This window comes from Onychostruthus taczanowskii, unplaced genomic scaffold (genome assembly GCF_017590055.1).
Source record: "Onychostruthus taczanowskii isolate IOZ18803 unplaced genomic scaffold, ASM1759005v1 scaffold25, whole genome shotgun sequence".
Classification (NCBI taxonomy): domain Eukaryota; kingdom Metazoa; phylum Chordata; class Aves; order Passeriformes; family Passeridae; genus Onychostruthus; species Onychostruthus taczanowskii.
Genome location: NW_024499796.1, coordinates 6397439 through 6413455, shown reverse-complemented (window position 1 = coordinate 6413455; position 16017 = coordinate 6397439). Strand labels below are relative to the sequence as shown.

At 44.3% G+C, this 16017-nt stretch overlaps 1 protein-coding gene across 2 annotated transcripts in view; it reads right to left on the bottom strand.

Moving 5' to 3' along the window:
• ABL1 (ABL proto-oncogene 1, non-receptor tyrosine kinase) overlaps positions 1-16017 on the bottom strand; it is a 77597-nt gene that overhangs the window by 30933 nt on the left and 30647 nt on the right. The window contains exon 1 of one of the 2 annotated variants that reach the window (XM_041406588.1): positions 929-1384. The exons of the other annotated variant lie outside the window; for it this stretch is intronic. Coding sequence (XP_041262522.1) covers positions 929-1013 — 85 coding nt within the window. The 5' untranslated portion in view covers positions 1014-1384. Of the gene's footprint in view, positions 1-928; positions 1385-16017 lie in introns of those variants that run through there. 2 annotated transcript variants of the gene reach the window in all.

Below are 16017 nucleotides of genomic sequence, written 5' to 3'. Positions count from 1 at the left end.
TAGGCCCCTGGAAATCAGCTGCTGCCTTCCGTGCCTCTGATTTGATGAGTTAGCACGGTCCTCCTGGCAGGAGGATTATTTTTACTGAAACAACATCGAGCAACACAAAAGAAGTTGAAGGAGCCTGGACCCGTGGGATGGACACAGCGCTGGGAGTGCAGTGAAGAGGCAGAACGGAGGGACCACAAGGCTGGTCCAGGCAGGGTGTGAAGCCACGGCAGGGTGAAAATCTTGCTTGAGGTCACACCAAGCAAAACCTCAGCCCAAAGTCCCCCCTGCCCAGCGCGGTGCCTCTGTCGCCCAAGCTTTCCATCCAAACCAGTTGAATCCATATGTTTAACATCTCACTGTCTGCAAGTAACCACGGGCGTGACTCAAAAATCACTTTTTAAAAGCAAACACGCAAGAAAATTCAGTTAAACGAATGCCTGTGGAAAGCACACTTAGAAGGGGGATAACCAAAATTGACCAAGGCGTTACGTATTAACGCATGCTGAAAATATTTTACCCATGGACTCATCTAAATTTTCTTCTTGAGTATGGCGTTGGGTTTTTTCACGCCCAAAATAAGGAAGATTCCCCCTTGCCCCCCCCCGGTGAAAAACAAAAAAATAAAGCCGAGGCCTGAAGATAGGGATTTGTTTATGAGCTCGGCAATAAGATCACTTGACATTTTACAACCATAAATGGTAGAGCCGCGCTGCCTCTGGAACTGCATTAATGAAAGGCACCTGGGTCCGCACGCCGCCGACACCGCTCGCTTCTTCACCCCCGCACGGCAAAGCCCAGCCTGACCGTGGCCAGCTCCAAACATCCCCCCAAACCTGGCCCCAGCCTGCAGGCGAGGGATAAAACTCCTGTCCGGGATGGTGGGATCGGGATGTGCCCCCGGGAGCTCGTCCCAGCCCCGCTCCCTGTGGGTACTCACCTTCCAGGTAGCAGCTGGAGGAGGAGGAAAGCCCCTTCTTCGATTTGCAACCCACCAATTTCAAGCAAATCTCCAACATTTTCATTTGTTAGAGTTTGGCTTCGGCTGTCTGTTCTCCCTTCCCCCCCTCCTTCAGCTTCTTTTCTATGTGGAATTATCCGTTAGAAGTCTTAAAAAAAAGTCTAAAAAGATCCGGCAAAAGTCTAAAAAAAGTCTAAAACAACATATCCAGGAGAAGCCTAAAACAAAATATCCAGGAAAATTCGACGAAATCCAGCGCTCCGAAAAGCATTACAAGGGCGAGCCCGAGAGGCGGAAAATGCAGGGGCCCCGCACCTCCTCTCCCGGGGAGTTAACTCCAGCCATCTTCCCTCCTTCCCAACTCTTTTGGCGGGAGAGAGAGGAAGGGAGGCGGGGGATGGGGGTGGGGAAGAATAAAAGAAAAAGGAATTAAAGCAGTAAGAAGAAAAAAAAAAAAACAAACAAAAAAGAAAAAAAAAGCGAAGCCAACTAAGTTGGGCAGAGTCAGCGGTGCCGGCCGTGCGCGGCAGCCGCCGGGCGCTGCTGGGGCTCGGCTGCCAACAAAGGGCCCCTCACTCCGCCGCCGCCGGCCTCCATGACATCAGGCATCCAGCAACGCCCTCGCTCCTTAACCTCCTCCTGCCTGCGCCTCTCCCAGCGCCGAGGAGGCCGAGGGGGAAGCCAACAGGTTTGGGAAAGCGGAGGAAAGGCGGGATGCTGGCGCTCAGTGCGCGGCCGAGCCGCTGCAAAGCGCGTCACTTCACAGCCCACGAAGGGGCTGCTGAGCACGGCGCCGGCAGCGATGCCCATTTGTAACCCGGCACAAAAACAACGGGGGAGCTGCAGCTCCTGCCCAGGGATCCTGTCTGAGAGTCTCTGCGCTAATTACAGGCACAGGGATTCAGGTTTCGGCTAATGCGGTTGCTGCTGCTCCTCCGGCACAAGGGCCCAGAAGTTTTCACTGTCACACTACCTAGTGTTCTTTTTCCCTGCATGTTTCTCAAGGCTACACGCCGATTAATGCTCTCTGCTTATGCATTTTTTATAGACTGTTTTCTGGCATTATTCTGTGTGTCCCATTTAAACAAACATCATTTTTGTGTTATATATATGTGTATATATATATATATATATATATATATATATATAGTCTATCTACCTACCTATCTCTCTCTCTCTAAAGGAGATACCATACTGGGTATGTATACAACTGCATTATTTCCACTCAAAAATCCCTTTTCACCTCCCAAAGCTTGGGGTGCTTTTGCTGCTTGGAGCAAGAGATGCAGTTTATTAGGGGTGGAAAACACAGGGCTTGGGGAAATCAGCCTGGGAAGCTGATCCCAGCACAAACCATCCTACAATGTGTGGAGCCCTTGGTGTGTCACACACAGAGTCAACAGAGCAGCGAATCTTCATTTTTGTCCCTGAAAACTTGCTTTCACATCTGACAGTTTATTTTGGCAAGGTTTCTGACTAGTGCTTGTGCTCTTTTGCCCTCCAACGTTTTCAAACACTGAACACTTTAGGGGAAACTCTGCATGCTTCCAGCATCTGAGGTCTGTGCCTCCGAAACAGCAAACATTGCTCAGACTCTTTAAACATTATTTTACAGCATCACTTTGCCTCAGTCTTCTGATCCATGGGGTAAAAACATGAAAGACATCTGGGGAAAAAAATTTGATCTCTCAACCCATACTGAACTGCAATAAGAGCATTTGCCTTTTTTTTTTTTTTTAAATACCAGAAGTCACACTTCTAGCAAAGAAATAACAGTAAAGACAGTGTGATGTTCACAGTGCTTTCACCTTTTTCTCAGAAAACATGAAAATGAATATTCCCATTTAATACACCAGAAAGCAGTTAGAGAACTTCAACACTTCCTCAACTCAGACAGTTCAGCAAAGAGCTGAGGCTCCCATCCCCACTGCTGGCAGCCTGCATGGACATTGGGAAAACAACAATACAGCTCTTCCCACTCTATTCCATCCTCCCTCCACTTCTGGAGAATTTCTATTTTATGGAAGCACCAGCTTTTAAGAGAAACCAGCACCTATCTACTTGCTCCTTGCCTGCCTAGCAGGGAACTTGTGTGCAACTGTACTGGGGGAGAGGAAAAAAAAAAAAAAAAACAGGAAAAAAAAGAGGAGTTAAACACAGATTTGGAGGAGAAAGGTTACATAAATCACAGGAGGAGCTCAGTCCTCACATGTTTCATCCCAGTGTCATCTTTAGGGAACCAGGATGAAATGAAGTTTTAAGAGCAGATCAAGCATCCTGCACGCAACTTCTTTTCCATGAGATGAGCATCCCCATCCCTATCCCATTTCTCCTGCAGCTGTAGGAACTCAGAATCCCTAAAGCATTCCCTGCAGTACAAAGGCTGCCCCCCACGAACACCACCCAGCCATTACAATTAAGGTTAATACAATGAGTGCCAGCAGAATTAATGCGGATTACATTTCTGATGAACTCCTGGGGTTCTTATTCCTGAAGAAGAATGCCTCATCTCAAATTAAATTAACCCGCTTGCAGAAGAACCTCACTGTAGGAGAAACACATCCACTTGGGGAGTTAAACACAAAGAGCTATCCGGGATAACTTCCTCTGTAGATAAACAAATTAATTCCCTTTATGCTTCCAGGCAGACACGCTTGTGTGGTCCCTGTGCTACAAACATCATCCTTCAACGTTTCCTCTTTTGTGTCATGGCAAACTGGGCTGTAAATACTTTGAGCAAATACCCTCTGCCATTCCTGAATGCCATGAAATTAACTGGTGATACAGAAATAAAAGCCATACTGGTAGTGTCACACAACCTCTGCCACTCTTACTGCTGTCAGCTATAAATCCCTCTCACATTTGTTTGTCATACACATCTTAAACAAGATCACTCATGAAACATGTGCAGATTTCTGGGCTACAGTGACTGATGCAGCCTTCAACTCAGGCTCTCTGCTGCAGAATGGCAAAAAAATTTGGTTTGGAGCAGGCTCAGAAGGTCTCCAGCTCCTGCTCAGAGGGAGGCTATCTCCCTACATCAGGATTTTCCAGGCTCTGTGCAGCTAAACTTTAACCAGGTCTGCTGGGCAGTTAAACACTTTTCATCCTCTCATACCTACCCAGCTTTGCCTCGTTGCAAGTTTTAAGTGTTGCTTCTCCCCCTCTTGCTGTGCAGCTCTGAGAAGAGTCCTTCCAGCCACCAGTGGGGGGGTTATGAAAGCTCTGGGACCCCTTCCACCCCTCTTTCCCTCGGTCCTGGGGGGCAGTGCTGGCTCCAGCCCCCGCCAGGCTCCCTCCAGGGTATCAGCATCTGCTACAGGGGAAGGAGCTCCAGATGTGGCCTCACAAGAGCCAAAAAGAGGGAAATAATCACTTCCCTCGACCTGCTGGCTCTGCTCTCATTAATGCAATCCAGTATCCATTAGCCTTTATTGTTCATGCTCCTACAAGAGCATAAACCTATTTAGCCAACGACCTTTGTGTTTGAGCTGCTTCTAGCAGACAGATATTTATTCTTTACATTCTTCATGCTACCCAGAATTTGAGGACAGATTTTTATCCAAAAGAGAATGATCACACACACACGACAGCAGCAGCAAAAGGACTGGACTCCACAAAGAGAAAGTGAGTTTTGGCATGATCTCACATGTTAGCAGCTGGAGTGAATTTTGTTGCAATACTGTTAAAAACAGCTTGAGTGTTTGTCACCCATTTAAAATCTGAGCTTAATTTTGTTTTAAAATCCTCTTCTGAAACATGGAAGGTTAACAGAGTTTCAAGTCCCAAAGTCTGGGCATTTTTTGATAGGCACATTCAGCTGATTTGGGATGGGAAAAGTCACTTGAACAGAAGTATCTCAAACTAGTAGTTAAAGCAAAGGAGTAAACAAGTGTGCCAGAAAAAGAGCAAATTCTTGCTCACAGTTGAAGTTACCTGTGCCTTATCTTTCTCTTCTAAAAATGCAGATGAGAATTATCCCATGATAAAGACTAACTCAGTGCCAGCTGTAAAACAGTTTTTTTTGTCTCTGGAGCAAGAAAATGTAGAATCACATAATTTATGAGACACATTTTTCTTAGTAAGTGGTAAGACTATATGTGATTTGGCACATTCACAGGTCACTGTCTTTAGGATTAAAAACATGCCCATGCCACAGAACACTCCCATGCTACACAGCTCTCTTCTGATGGCATTTTTCATATAGTGGAATAACATACCCTAACACCATTACCTGATAAAAAATGTGTGTGTGTGTATGTGTATATACAAATAATCAAAGAAGCTGATGTTGAAATCCAAGAGTGACCACAGCATGTGCTACAGATGGAGCTGTAACAAAGCTGGGCTTTGATCCGACAGCAAATGCAGCACTGCCTGTTTTCCTGGGGGTTAGTCCTGCTCTGTCTGACAGGTTCCAGCTTTCCTTTGGATTTTCAGATCCTCCACTGTTAAACAACTTCATCCACTCTTAGACACAGAGTGCCAAACCTTTGGGAAGACAGTGCTATCTATCAGACAGACAGGACTAGCGGCTTTCAAATCCTGGCTACTCAACTCTACCTTCTTGGCACATGCAGCACAAAAACTCCGGTGGAGTCTTGTAGAGCTGTTTGCAGTGAATACAACTTCAGTGAGTCGAGTACGTTGAGTCATGAGAGCTTTGTTATGGTAGAGAAATTCCTTTTGCCAAAGAAAGCACGGCAGAAAGCGAGCCTAAGGTTGGCAGGGTTAGAGGTGAGTGCACATCCCACACCCAGCAACCTCAGGTTTAAACAACTGTCTCCTGAGTGGATCACCTCTTAGTCTCAAGTCATTGTTCAGACACCTTGTAGCTACTCCAAAGGACAAGTGAAAACAAGTCTTCCAGGATCCTCCAAGGTTCTTCACTTCCTTGGCTATGACAGCACTACACAAAAAGGCAATGACATTTGGGATTTATTTTAATATCTGCATGTAATGAGGAGAGGGTGAGAAAAGTCCTTGCTGGTGTTTTCACACAGAATGTGCTCTACATCAGCCTGGTAAGATCTCCGAGTGAGATTTTCCACAGGAGAAAGCCCAGGCTGAGGGTACTGAGGGATCTACAGCTACCACTTATTTGGTGAGCTCTAGGAATACCACTGGCATTAGGAATGCACACCCAGATAAGCAGGGCTTAAGTGGTTTTACCACTCTGCCCAGATGAACTTTTGTGCCAGAGATGTGTGTAAATGCCAGCCTTTCTCCACCACTGCCCTGACTTGGAACCACTCCACCAGTGCTGCCAGAGTCTCTCTTCCAGATTTTTATGTAGAAACCTCTGTCTCTCCTTTTCCAATTCACACACACAAAACATTTTTACAGACCACGGTTCTACCTTCCTGTTTAAGCTCTTCTCAAGATCCAGCTGACATGTTTACAACAGCTAGTTAAAACAGCATGTTAAAAACAAAAGCCTCTTGCTACTACTCTGACCATTCCACAATAGGTATTATTGTAAATAAAATAAAAAACCCCACAAACAAAGGCAAGTTAACACCTGAGGGCAAAGAGTGTTTTTCTTCCTTCAGTCACCATCCAGCACAGCTGGAATAGCCCTGCAAGAGCACAGAGAGGCAACTGCACGTACAGGGAGATATTAAACACTTTTGGTACTAGGACTTACTAAGTCCCACTCTGATCAGTAGAAAAATGTCAAAAAAACCCCAAGAAAAGCCAGGTTACAAAAAGTCCACTGTACACATCAACAGAATAGCCAAGGATTTTGCAATAAAGCATGTGCATTTGTTGGTTTTTCTCCTTGATTTAACAGATGTTTGTTATTTGCAATTTTCATGAGTGAAGGAGGTGCCTGGGAAGTGGTGGGATTTCAGAGATGGAATGTTCAACTATTTGAAATTCCTTTCAAGCAACAGAGCAGAATTCTTATTTTTTTAAGGTAGTAACAAGGCAGAAGGTACTACTAAATTCCTGCAATGGTGATATGTGCTCACTGTACACATGTAAAAACACAAGACGGGTCATGAGCTCCACTGGGAATTGCTTGGAGTATTATAATTTGAAGCCTGCAAGGTTAAATTCAAGTCCAAAGGGGCTCATCACCCATCACTGAAAAAGTTTTGGCCCTCTTCCACTGAACACTTTGAAACAGCTGCAGGCAAAGGGAAAAAAAAAAAAAAAAAAAAAAAAAAAGCAAAAAAAAGCAAAGAAACTTCTTGGACTTTTCAGATCTGAAAAAAAAAAAAAATAGCAGTGTACCTTAAAGACACAAAAATGGCATCAATTCCTACTGACTGTTAATGACTGAACTTCCATTGTCCAGGCAGTTTATTAAGGTTGCGAAAGAGGGAGCAGGGACTGGAAGTTCCTGTGCATTAGGTAGAATTCCATCAGTTTAGGGATCCTGCAGAAGTTCAGTATTTTCTGCCAGCCCAGGGAAGGGAGGAATCACAGACAGCCAGGACGCAATCAGAAAACATACATGCTTGGAAAGGACCAGCAAACAAATTTTAGGGAAGCATCCTTGCCAAATACTGACTCAGATCATGAGTGGGAGAATTTCTGTATTTCTTTTAAAGGAAAAGGTAAGGAAATGCAGATTAAAAAGTAAAGGTAAGAGAAGAGGTTAAAAGGGGAGCTCAGAGCTGATGACTTTTTGGGCTTTTCTTGGGTAAGTCCGAGCAGGTCCACAGAAAGAGCCAGAGGGACCAGAGAACAGGGGTTAGTCCCGGCAGTAACTAAGTGGTTAATCTCTTCCATTCAAGAGCTGAAAAATCTGCCAAAGCAGAAGAGCAGGCCTCGGAGATCAAATTACACATGAGGAGGGGGTGGAAGGGGAGAAGAAGAAAAGAAAACAAGTATTGCTGAACCATTGCCGCATGAGACCCAGCGGGGATTAGGAGAACATGGAGGAGGAGAGGTTTATCCAGGGCTGGCTGCAAACACAAACCCAATCCATGCCCTCACCTCGCCATTCCCTGCAGGAACACTGACCTGTCCTGAGCCCCTGAGCCCTGGCCAGCTGGAAAACCTTCTGTGCATCAGCTGTGGAATTCCAGTGATGGGACCAGCTGGATCTCCTTTTTCCCTGTGGCTCTCCCCACCCAGGCAAAGTGGTTGTGCTGCGTTTTCTCTCCCAGCTGGAGAGTTTAGGCTGGGGCACGGATCTATGGATGTGTCCTGCTGCTGCCACAGGTGTGGGGATCACCAAAGGACTTGAAAAGCAAACGGATAAAAGCCACGTGGAGCAAATAATGATGCTCAAATACACAAATAATCCATCAAACCGAGGAGCAATTCAATTCCTTTGCCTTGAAGTTGATCACACAAAGGAGGTCTCGCAGCAGTATTGACATTTTCAATTTAGCTATTTCAGGGCAGGTGAAAGTTCCCTTCCTGGCCACACATCATTTCTGTACTCACTCACCTAAGCTTTTCAGTACTGAATTCAGCAAAGCTTATCCTAATTTACTGAAATGCAGAAAATGGCAAGTAACACACTCACACAGCCACAAGAGAATAGGATAAATTTGATTGCAGAGATCATTTTTCTCTAGGGATCTAATCCTAGATAGTTAGTACCTTTGAACACTATCAATATCAATGGACAGAAACTTTTATAACATACGGATATTTTGACACCGAAATGAATGTGCTTTTTAAATATTTTTAATTAATTTTTTTTTTTAAACCAAGGACAAAAAACCTCAAAAATCCAACCCAAAGCCCAAAACTCCAGTGCCTTCTGCTCAGGAATTCCAGACGTCACTAATTCATCCACAGGGGAATACATATTATTTTGAGAAAGTAGTAGAAACCCTTTGTAACTATAGAAATAAAAAAGCATCCATATAAGCATAAAACCCGCTATATAAAGCCATCTACAGTCACTTGATTTGAATTACTCTACTTATCCACCCTCAGGATCTACTCTCAGCCTCCCTTAGATGTGCAGGTAAGTGCCTGGTGCTCCTTAGCACTAATTGCTTATTATTCCCAGTGTAAGAAAGTAAATATATATTCCCAGAAAGGAAAAGCTTCCAGTTAATTAGAACTGCCTGCAGCAATGGTTCCCTCCAAACAGTTCAGCATTTTATTTTGTTGTCAGGACACAATATAAGAAGTTTTAAGAGTCCTGCTGGGACTATGACATAAAGGCAGGACCAGTATTTTTTCTTCCTGTGAAGGCTGGGGCCAACAGGAAGAAACTCCATGTAGAAATAAGCTACTTCACCATGAGGAAAGGCAAAATCAAAATGTATATATACACCTCTGTCCTGGTCCAACTGGAGCAGGGATGCAGGAAAAGGGTCTCTAATTTACCCTGAGCACAGATGGATGCAGTTCAAGTGCTAAACTCCCACAAAGGCTGAACACTCTTTTCCAATTCCTAAACATAAAAACACATTGAAAGAAGCATTTTAATTTGGATTTTTATGAAAAAGCTAGGGAACATTGTCCCTGGGTTGCACCATTAAGACAAAGCAAAAGAGTGATGCTGAATTCATAAGGGGCAAAAGTTATTAAGCTAAGCTCTTTCAGGATGAGGTTTCTTTGTATGCTTAATCATGCTTGTCATATCTGAATATAGATTTAGAAAATGGCACGAGACTGTGCAATACCTCTGCATGTTTTCTGTCTTTCCAGGCACAAGTGGAAAGATAAAGGAAGGTGTAAAAAAGAAATCAGTGCTACTGATCTCCAGTAACCCCAAAAGTTCCTTCCTCTTCACTCCCTCTTTACCTGCCCATCATTAATCAGAGCTATTCCCAGAGCAGATATGTTACATGTGGTCTGAGCTGATTCTGTCTGCCCACATACCAGACAGAAAATAGGGAGGAGTGCCCAGTATCAAGGAGTAACAGGCACTGGCACCCTCCAAGCCATCCCACCCTGCTCCAAAGGGTGAGCCAGACACTTCTGTCATGTCAGGCTCAGCTGAGTCACTTCACTGCTCAGGGAGAGAAGAGGATCTTGAGGATGTGCACAAATATTTAAACAAACAAACACAAAACTAAAATACCTGTGACTGCTCTGAAAAGTTGCACAATGGAGCAGCAGGGTGGGAAGCAGACGAACACTGAGAGGGGTGGGAAGAAATCCTGCTGACACAGAGTGAGGGTCTTCAGCCAGCTAACCCCATCTGAACACAGAGTGCCTTGGTCCCACCTTTCCCACCTTCTCCCTCTTGCTGGCACTGGTGCTCACACAACCATGAGGTGACCCAGTTCAAGAATGTCAAGGGTCTCATGAGTGTATGTTCACACAAACAACAGTGCTGGCATCATGAGGGGGCCAGCAAAGCTGTTCCTTAATTCAAAATACTGAGTAAACCATCTGTATTGACAAGTTGTATAAACAGCTTAATCTTACCAACCTTTCCTACTGAGAGAGCTACAAACAAATCCCAAAGAAATAAATATATGAATATAGAACTGGAGCAGCTATAGATGGAGTTCATCAATCATTCAGAGACCCTCAAACAGACCACAGTTATTCTGTGCTGGGAGATGCGCATCCACCTGAAATGAAAGTACTTCATCCAGCCTCCAGTAACTGGCTGCACTCCAGTCTGGATCAGGGAATGCAATGCCTCAAATTCCTAGAGAGCTGACAGATACCCAGATATGCAGCAGTGCTGCAATACAGACAGCAGTCCCAGAAAACACAGCTTGGTGAGAAACCTTCTGGAGTAAGAAGTTCCTCTGCAGCTCCACTCTAAGCCTCTCCTGATTCTGGGGCTGTTCCATGAAGTTCCAGACAGAAGATAGCACAACTCTGTCATTTAACTCACAGCTTTTCCTGTTTCTCACTGATTGCCAAGCCATAGTGAGGTCTCATACCAGTGATATACAAGCTTCTCTGCCTGCCCAGCCAAGTTAGAGATGTTATATTCAGTTACTACAAGAATAAAGACTGAAAAATAGTGAGCCTGGAAGCAGAGAAGGAAGGTTCTGGCTTGAATTGCCATCAGGTGGGAATACCCAGAGCAAAAATCAATGAACTGGTTTTTGTTAGGCCACACATCCTGATTTCCTCCCTTCCTTGGTTCAGCTCAGTCTTTGCACGTCCAGCGTGACCAGAGGATTTTCAGATGGTGAAAGAGCTGCTGTGTTCTCCTAATCCCTCCCTCCCACACGTACAGCAGTCAGGGTGCCAGGAGAACCCATTTTAAAATTAATCTTAAAGTAGAGGAACATTCATAGAAAGAATCAGGACTAGAAATCTTCAGCACCTCTGGAGTCAAGGGGGATGAAGCAAGGGCACTGCATGGACAATAGAGAACATTGAGGAGGTGACACAAAAGGATTTTAAGCCATACCACACACCATTTGTAAAATGGAAAAACCCCACAGACCATGTGATCTCTCATTTTTTATTCTACCTGAAGTGTTTATAAAGGACATCACAAGGTCACTGGGAGGATTAGCAGGTTATTGTTTTGGAAAGACCTGAATAATAGCTTGGGTCACTCCTGCTTACACTGTAAACCCCCCCAAGCAGGGCCTGGGTTTTAAGAAAAAAATAATTTTAGGGAAAAATAAATAAGGGAAAATTAAGTATTTATAGGGAGTAAAATAAGGGAAAATTAACTATTCTGCTTCATCATATGAACAGACATGCCATAGTTTTATTTCCAGCTCTTCTTTAGATTTCTCCAGTCACTGTGGATAAATTACCTGACTTGGCATCTCCATTTTTTTTTTCCAAATGTAACTACTACGAACCTTCAAACTACAAATCAGGACCCACTGCTAGGAGGTACTACAGGAATATGAAACATTCAGCAACACACCCAACACACCAACTTCCAGGTTGGAAACCACACTTCTCATGTACTTCAAGGGCACTCACATTCTTTCCATCAAGTGGGGCTGCCTCTCATGGCTGTGGCACAGGGCAGGATTTTAAGACTCCTGAATTCAAATCTGAGGGAGGCTTTTCACAGCTTGCTCAGGGTGTGATCAGTATCACCAACACACCCTGCACCACCTGCAAAATGTCTGCACACGCAGAAATTCTAACAGACATGACAAGGAGATAGTTCCAAGCACAACAGACAATTTTTTCTCCCCTTGCACAGAAACACTTTGTTTGCATCCAAAAGAAAGGAGGTTTTCATGTGTTGGAGCACCAAGAAGCCTATCCTGGGAGGAAAACCAGGTATCCCTGATGAAAAGCTGTTCCACAGAAATGTGCTGGGACTCCCTGGGGTCTCTTAGCACAGACAGAGGAGCAACAGAAGCTCAGGGAGCTCGACAGCCTGAGGACAAAAGTGCTCCAAACCACTTCAGTCTTGAAAGCTTGAGGAGTCAACATCGTAATAATTGGAAAATACAAAGGCTTCCACAAATGCCTGTGAACACTGATTACTGCCCTTTTCTGAATCCACTCTCTTCAAGCTTCTTATAATATCATAAGAAAAAGCAAACATGAACAGCAATGAGGAACAGCCTATTCTGAAACCACTTCCAGGAACAGGGATTGTTTAAACAAAATACATTAAGTGAAACCATATGTATTAAGGGTCAAACGCCATCTGAGGCTGAATGTGCAGAAATAGCCATTTTACAAAATTTGGGCAATTATCCCTTTGTTGTTTTTGTTTTTAACATGAATAATCAGTGTGTTGGAGGTGTTACCAAGGGGGCAAAGCTTGAGGAAGGAATTTAACTCCGCAGCTCCCAAGCTGATGGTGCCAAGAAAATATTCCTGATAATCCTGGTGCTACCCTCTCCCAGCGTGCTGCGAGGAAGGTTTGCTCAATGCCATGGACAGAGCATCCTCTCCACAAGCAGGGAGGGCTCCAGGGTGGGGGTCTGCCCTTGGATTGCTCCCCACAGGAGGGTCCTCATCCTGCTGCCAGACAGTCATTTGATGTGAGTCACAAGGGATGCTGCTTTCATAAGACTTGCTGGCAAAACAGAGGTGACAGAAGAGGCTCAGAGAAGGAAAAACAAGGCAATTTAAAGCTGCAGAGCCATGAAAGATGTGCTTTAAGTCATTTCAGCACAGAGCACTAGTGCTGGAACTCAGGGGATTCAAAGGATGGTTGACCATTGTGAAGGATAAATACTAAGCTAAAATATTCAACATTTATGTGGAGCCTACAAATGGGCATCTTATATGAGACTGACACATTGTACTGATCCTTTCCCACCCTAAATCCATCCAACTTATCTGAAACTTAACTTTAATCAGAGCAGCAGGGGAAACTCAGTGCCTGAAAGCAAAGGGAATGGAGCAGATCTTGGGCACTAAGCTCCTGCAAAGCAAAGGGAACGGAGAAAATCTTGGACATTAAGCCCCTCAAGTATTTATTTAATAGAAAGTGTGAACTGGTATCACTATACAAAAGGGTAAAGTGCCAAGGAGGAAAAGAGGAAAACCTGCCCTCAAAGACGTTGCTCATTGCAATAACTACATCTGAGTATGGTCTTACTCACCTGCTGTGGATTTGATAACATCCAATTAACTGCAGAAATATTTCAGTATTCATCACTAGTGAAGTCAGTCTGCAATCAAATGTTGCAGCTGCAAAGGCTAAAGCTCATTAATCATTTTTTCTGGAAACTAAGGAGGATTATGATGGAAGGGAAAACTACGATTCATTTATTTTCAACAAAACTGCCAGCAAGAAGGCCAAAAGAATACCAATGTCTATTTTTTTTTTTAAATTAATATTTACATGCTAACATTTTAATGCCTGGCAGCTCTTTAAGTGGACAAGTATTTAATGGATCCAACATAAATGTATATGCCAGTTATCAGAAGGCAAATTGCAAAGCTATGATGTAATGAAATAGCTTCACTTTCTGGGAATGAGGTGACAGGTTTGAAATATGGCTTTAGGTGTAAAAAAAAAAAAAATAGATTTTTCACACAAGCCACAAAACTGTAATGCAATTACTTGCCTAAGTGTAAAATTTTATAGAAATTTAAATTCAACTTTAAAGATATAAATGAGTAATCGATTTGCATTAGGATGGCTGGGAACCATATCACTCCTCAATCAGCATGAACTAATGAAGCTTTCCTGGTCTGAATAAAACAGCTAAACTCAAGTGCTGAGGTGTATACACATCACAGTCACACAATGCTTCTATGTTCTTGATAATAAAGTGTCAGAATAGCTCTGAGGGAGCCCAGGGACTGAGCTGCCCTTGCTCAAAAAAACCCAAATGAACGGAAAAAGCCGTGTTTTCTCATTTTTCTTCATTCTTGGCTCTCCAGAAACTCGTTATTTACAGAAAAGTCACTGTGGAGGTTCATCTTACTTGTAAAGAGCCAGCCCGCTTTGATGCTCTTCCCCTGCCCTGCTCAGATAAACCAACAAAGTTCAGCACCTCAAGTTACTCAGTCCCAGCAGGCAAAGAGCCTGCCTGGAGGGGAGATTTTTCAGGATTTTTTGCTCTGCTTTACCACCTCTGCTGGGAGGAACAGCCTCCTTCTGCTGGTCTGGTAAATGAGGAAAACGGGTTCTCAATTCTAAAGCAGAACCAATAGGAAATCTATAAGCACAAGACACTGTCTTTGACTTCACTGCTAGGCCACTTTCCCTCTTTTTTTTTTGTACTATTTCCCTCCAGAAACAGACCATAAAGATTAATTCATCTGTGGGTTTGAGGCACCCAAACACTGCAGTGGTTCACACCCCTGAAAGCTTTCAAATAAAACAACCAACACACCAACAGTACCATGACAGACCTTGGCTATTTCATCTACAGGACAGGAACTGAAAGCATTTTAAGGAGAGTACACCTAATCTCTGAATGTCCTGCTGTGGATCACTGCTGGGTTTGAAGGAAGGAGGGATCCCATACCCACTTTGTCTAGCTGTGGTGGACACACGGAGACAGAGCAGCATGCACTGATAGCAAACCTCCCCAGGGTGGTGACACAGCCCAGAGAGGACCTGGGCACAGCCAGGGTTCTGTGACAGGACCTGGGGCATCTCCTGGGCCAAGAGCAATCCCAACACAGCTGCACTGCAGCAGCACACAGCTCATAATGCTGTGGAAACCATCCCAAATCTGAAGGCGGTTGAAAATGTTAAGGAAAAGGAGGAGTGGGGGCCAAACCAAGAGGCTGCCCCCACCTTCCTTCCTGTCCATCCCCATAAGTTATTCATTAACATACCAAAATACACATATCAATGAAGAATTCATGGAGATTCTCTGAATACCAAATTACTGAGCATAATGACAAGGAGAACTTGCCTAACACCCTCTTCCAGTTCCACACCCTGTCCCGGGTGGATCACTCATAAAGCTCCACTTGTATTTCACAGCAGCAAAGTCCTTCCTGAACCCCTTCCTCACCAATGCCTCTGATGAGTGCAGCCCATCTCTAAGCAGAGCAGCAGCCACAAATGCTGTATCTTTAAATCCATCCCCATTTCATTTTCCAAGTTTCTGTTTGAGCCGTTACAGCTCCCTCAGGACTCCACTGACTCACTGCATTTTCTGGATGACGCAAGCATGCTCCTCTGCACAGCTTCAAAACAGGCTCCAAACATTTCCAGGCAATAAGTGGCCACCAAAAAACCATGGAAATTAGGTGTTCTTACTGAGCAGGCATCACCCCATGAAGCAGGGGCTAAACTTCAGTTCCTATCCTTATTGCAAACAGATTAATCACTGGCAGCACTTCTTCCTGGGAATACTTCTAGGAAAGCTTAAATTTCCACTCTGAATCCTGTGGAAAATATTTTGGTTCTGACAGAACACCTACGAGCACTGGTCCACCACTTCCTCTGACCCATCCAGCTCTGCCCCTGTTCCCATGGGATTGCAGTTCCAGCTCTATTATTGAGTGCAAACCTCTGCTCTCAAGCTGCACCCTTTTTAAAGTGCCTTCAAAATTCAAAATCACACTAAATTTTCCAATTTTTCACACTAAATTTTCCAAGTGAATGACTCCCAGTTTCTCAGTTTTATTTTCCCAGCAAGGGCAGGCAGGCAAAAGAAGAGAAAATCTGTTCCAGGAGGGAATGTTAAGGGAACACCCCAACAGGGTAAGGACACGTGCTTGTGGGTGGACTCTGTGAAGAGACCTGAAACCACCATGGGGAGACATGCATGCAA